The sequence below is a fragment of the Labrus bergylta genome, chromosome 10 (genome assembly GCF_963930695.1).
Source record: "Labrus bergylta chromosome 10, fLabBer1.1, whole genome shotgun sequence".
In the NCBI taxonomy this organism is placed as follows: Eukaryota; Metazoa; Chordata; class Actinopteri; order Labriformes; family Labridae; genus Labrus; species Labrus bergylta.
In genome coordinates this window covers 31,249,691-31,254,973 of record NC_089204.1, presented here as the reverse complement: position 1 = coordinate 31,254,973, position 5,283 = coordinate 31,249,691, and the positions used below count along the sequence as shown (strand labels likewise).

General features: G+C 33.8%; 1 protein-coding gene across 1 annotated transcript; it reads left to right on the top strand.

Annotated features, from left to right (window-relative positions):
• Positions 1-203: 203 nt before the first annotated feature.
• On the top strand, positions 204-4,291 carry chchd1 (coiled-coil-helix-coiled-coil-helix domain containing 1). Its single transcript, XM_020627065.3, has 3 exons — positions 204-479; positions 2,496-2,614; positions 3,677-4,291. Exons 1-3 carry the CDS (start codon positions 320-322, stop codon positions 3,785-3,787), a joined length of 390 nt encoding a protein of 129 aa, XP_020482721.2. The 5' UTR covers positions 204-319; the 3' UTR covers positions 3,788-4,291.
• The last annotated feature ends 992 nt before the right edge of the window (positions 4,292-5,283 follow it).

The window sequence follows — 5,283 nt, the reverse complement described above, 5'->3', positions numbered from 1 at the left end:
TTATAAAGATGATTCACTTTAATATTTATCATGATTATACAGATTATTCACTTTAATATTTATCACGATTATACAGATTATTCACTTTAATATTTATCATGTTTATACAGATTATTCACTTTACGTTTATTGTGTGACAGATTCTCCTTGAACAAATCTCCGATTGTCCCTGAACGCATCATTGACGGACTGCGTGTTTTACGACAGTGACGCGGTTTACGGTCAACATGGCGCGTGCCTAAGCAGCGCGGTGTGAGAGGTCGGAGCTGCGCGCGGTCAACAATCCATACATTTATTAAATCAGCTGTTTGGTGTGGTGATGGCGGCAGCAGGAGGAGCAGCAGGAGGAGCAGCAGGAGTCCTGATCCAGGAGAAGGTCAGCAGGCTCATCAGTAAACAGAACCGGAAACCGGTCCTCAAACCGAACCGACCTCTGACTCTCAGAGACGCTGTGGCCAACCGGAAACTGAAGAAAGGAGGTAAGTGAGAAACGAGTCTGGTTAAGGGACTGAGGGGGGTCATGTTTGTTTATGATGATTATAAATTGGAGATTTAAAAACATTTCTAATCTGACTTTGTTTAAAGTTTATTTAAAGATGTTTGTTTATATTTATCATTCTGTGTTTATATTTATCATTCTGTGTTTATATTTATCATTCTGTGTTTATATTTATCATTCTTTGTTTATATTTATCATTCTGTGTTTATATTTATCATTTATCATTCTTTGTTTATATTTATCATTCTTTGTTTATATTTATCATTCTTTGTTTATATTTATCATTCTGTGTTTATATTTATCATTCTTTGTTTATATTTATCATTCTGTGTTTATATTTATCATTCTGTGTTTATATTTATCATTTATCATTCTTTGTTTATATTTATCATTCTGTGTTTATATTTATCATTCTTTGTTTATATTTATCATTCTGTGTTTATATTTATCATTCTTTGTTTATATTTATCATTCTGTGTTTATATTTATCATTCTTTGTTTATATTTATCATTCTGTGTTTATATTTATCATTCTTTGTTTATATTTATCATTCTGTGTTTATATTTATCATTCTGTGTTTATATTTATCATTCTTTGTTTATATTTATCATTCTGTGTTTATATTTATCATTTATCATTCTTTGTTTATATTTATCATTCTTTGTTTATATTTATCATTCTTTGTTTATATTTATCATTCTGTGTTTATATTTATCATTCTGTGTTTATATTTATCATTTATCATTCTTTGTTTATATTTATCATTCTTTGTTTATATTTATCATTCTTTGTTTATATTTATCATTCTGTGTTTATATTTATCATTCTTTGTTTATATTTATCATTCTGTGTTTATATTTATCATTCTTTGTTTATATTTATCATTCTGTGTTTATATTTATCATTCTGTGTTTATATTTATCATTTATCATTCTGTGTTTATATTTATCATTTATCATTCTGTGTTTATATTTATCATTCTGTGTTTATGTTTATCATTCTTTGTTTATATTTATCATTCTTTGTTTATATTTATCATTCTGTGTTTATATTTATCATTGTTTATATTTATCATTCTTTGTTTATATTTATCATTCTGTGTTTATATTTATCATTTATCATTCTTTGTTTATATTTATCATTCTTTGTTTATATTTATCATTCTGTGTTTATATTTATCATTCTGTGTTTATATTTATCATTCTGTTTTTATATTTATCATTCTTTGTTTATATTTATCATTTATCATTCTGTGTTTATATTTATCATTCTGTGTTTATATTTATCATTCTTTGTTTATATTTATCATTCTGTGTTTATATTTATCATTCTTTGTTTATATTTATCATTCTTTGTTTATGTTTATCATTCTTTGTTTATATTTATCATTCTGTGTTTATATTTATCATTCTTTGTTTATATTTATCATTCTGTGTTTATATTTATCATTCTTTGTTTATATTTATCATTCTGTGTTTATATTTATCATTCTTTGTTTATATTTATCATTCTGTGTTTATATTTATCATTCTTTGTTTATATTTATCATTCTGTGTTTATATTTATCATTCTGTGTTTATATTTATCATTCTTTGTTTATATTTATCATTTATCATTCTGTGTTTATATTTATCATTCTGTGTTTATATTTATCATTCTTTGTTTATATTTATCATTCTGTGTTTATATTTATCATTCTGTGTTTATATTTATCATTCTTTGTTTATATTTATCATTCTTTGTTTATATTTATCATTCTGTGTTTATATGTCGGTGTATCATCTGTTTGATGGTTACATGCTGATGGTCACCTGATCATCTCATAGCGCTCTATGACACAGACTGATGACATCATCACATCAGTGAATAAATTAATAATTATTTTAATCACATGTTGGTTTATAACGAACCAGGACGTGAACTCGTCATGTTGTCATGGAGACAGCCAATAGAAAGCTGTAATGATGAATATAAAATGTTTATCCGTCTCCTCAGAGGCGACCTGCGTCACCGAGATGTCCGTCCTGATGGCGTGCTGGAAGCTGAATAACTTCGTGGACGGTTTGTGCTCGCAGGAGATGGAATCTTTTTACACCTGTGTGGACAAAGCTCAGGTACGTTCCTGAAAACACTCTCACCTGGATAGGTGTGGACGGGAGGAGGCGGAGCTTCAGACTTGATTATAATTAATGATCGTTAATAAACGATTCTCTTCTACACTGGTCAGTAACTGGTTTATAACTGTCAGTAACTGGTTTATAACTGTCAGTAACTGGTTTATAACTGTCAGTAACTGGTTTATAACTGGTCAGTAACTGGTCAGTAACTGGTTTATAACTGGTCAGTAACTGGTCAGTAACTGGTTTATAACTGGTCAGTAACTGGTTTATAACTGTCAGTAACTGGTTTATAACTGTCAGTAACTGGTTTATAACTGTCTGTAACTGGTTTATAACTGTCAGTAACTGGTTTATAACTGTCAGTAACTGGTTTATAACTGGTCAGTAACTGGTCAGTAACTGGTTTATAACTGGTCAGTAACTGGTTTATAACTGTCAGTAACTGGTTTATAACTGGTCAGTAACTGGTTTATAACTGGTCAGTAACTGGTTAATAAAAATAAAAATAAATAGGTACTTGCTTCAGACGTGGAGGTTATTCTCCTCCAGTGTTTATGGAGGACATTTCAGTGACTGTTCCTCTGCTGCAACAGATCAACTCAGCGCTCTTACTGGTTTTACATCTTAATGTTCAGAACCATAAACAGATCAACCTGTAAGTGGCGCTACTTGGACTAAAAACAACCAGATCATCGGCAGACATGCTTCACCCGACTGTTACCGATCATTTAGAGATAGTTAGAGGCTTTCACATCATCAATAAAGAAATGAATTCCCCTCATCTCGCACCATTACAGGGCGGAGACGCCGCGCTCTGATAGAGTTACCAGTAAAACCAGATTCTCACAAAGTGCACCCATAAAACACACAAGACTGACTCCTGTACCTGTTTCCTTCAGTGCATATTACACACACCTGTCAATCAAACATCAATCAATCAGTGCTTTAAGTGTCTGACAGTCTTTAAGCTCCTCCTCCTCCTGATGAAAATTAGGATGAACCTCTGATCTGATAAAAATCTTTGGTAACCATGGTAACCTTCCTCCTCCTCCTCAGTCATCGATGAAGAATAAATCTGATCAGAACATCCTGCAGGGAGGACGCCTTCCCCCAAAACACGCCACGAGTCTGCTCAAGAGATACCCCAACCAGACCTGTGAGATCTGACCTCTGAGATGTAACCTCCAAGACCTGACCTTCAAATCTGACCTCTAAATCTGACCACAGAGACCTGACCTCTGAGACATGACCTCTGAGATTTGACCTCTGACACCTGATCTCTGAGAGTTGAATCAGCGAGACAAAGAGGATGGTGATGATGAAGATTTAAAGACTGTTAAATGATGAAGAGCTGCTGACATGAGCAGTTTAAAGAGAGTGATGATGATGATGATGATGATGATGATGATGTTGATGTGTGTAACCAGGATACAAACATTTTAATCATATAATTCTCATTTTCATTTGCACTTCAGCATATTAAAGCTTATTCATGTTTTTAATAGTTCTGATGTCTGTGATGCTGCAGCTTCTGTTCAGATATATGTGTGTCTGAAACGTTCATATTATTATTAACTGAATGTTTGATGTAAGGTTTAATACATTCTGTCACTGTGATGGCACTGACTCTGGGTTTGTTGATCTAATTAAACTCTCAGTCAGAGGATCCTATTGGTGGTTTGATTTGATTATTTTTGAGTCTTCTTGGGTTTCAGGCTGCTGCTCCACAGTTTCCTGTCATCTCAGAGTGCTTCATATGTGGATCATCACTTTGTTTGTTTATATCACAGCAGCTTCACATACAACACAAAGTCATCAGTGTGAACCTTAAACTGAAGGTTGGGGTATCTGTTAACATTAAATCAATCATCTGTAAACATTTATCAATCAATCTTAATTTGTTTAGTAACAATTCATAACAAATAAAACCTGGATCAGAACCAGACTCATGATGAACAGACAAACCTGCATCAGAACCAGACTCATGATGAACAGACAGAAATCTGGATCAGAACCAGACTCATGTTGAACAGACAGAAACCTGGATCAGAACCAGACTCATGATGAACAGACAGAAATCTGGAAGAGAACCAGACTCGGTGCCGTTCAACGTAACAGCAGTCTGTCCCCATCAATTGCCCAAAGAACCTACGAGACAAGGGAGATCAAGAGCACTCAGAAGGATATATGGTTAGTAACTAACATAAGGAAGTTAGCTATAAGAGTGAGAGTGAAAAAACAGGATCTCAAAGTGCCAAGTCCCCTGTATATCTAAGCCTATAGCAGCATAACTAGCACGAGTAACACGAGTATGACTGATAACTGAAGGCTCTACCTCCTATAGTACATTTAGAGACCGTAGGTACCACGAGCAGGCCTGATAACTGAAGGCTCTACCTCCTATAGTACATTTAGAGACTGTACCACGAGCAGGCCTGATAACTGAAGGCTCTACCTCCCATAGTACATTTAGACACTGTACCACGAGCAGGCCTGATAACTGAAGGCTCTACCTCCCATAGTACATTTAGAGACCGTAGGTACCACGAGCAGGCCTGATAACTGAAGGCTCTACCTCCCATAGTACATTTAGAGACCGTAGGTACCACGAGCAGGCCTGATAACTGAAGGCTCTACCTCCCATAGTACATTTAGGGACTGTA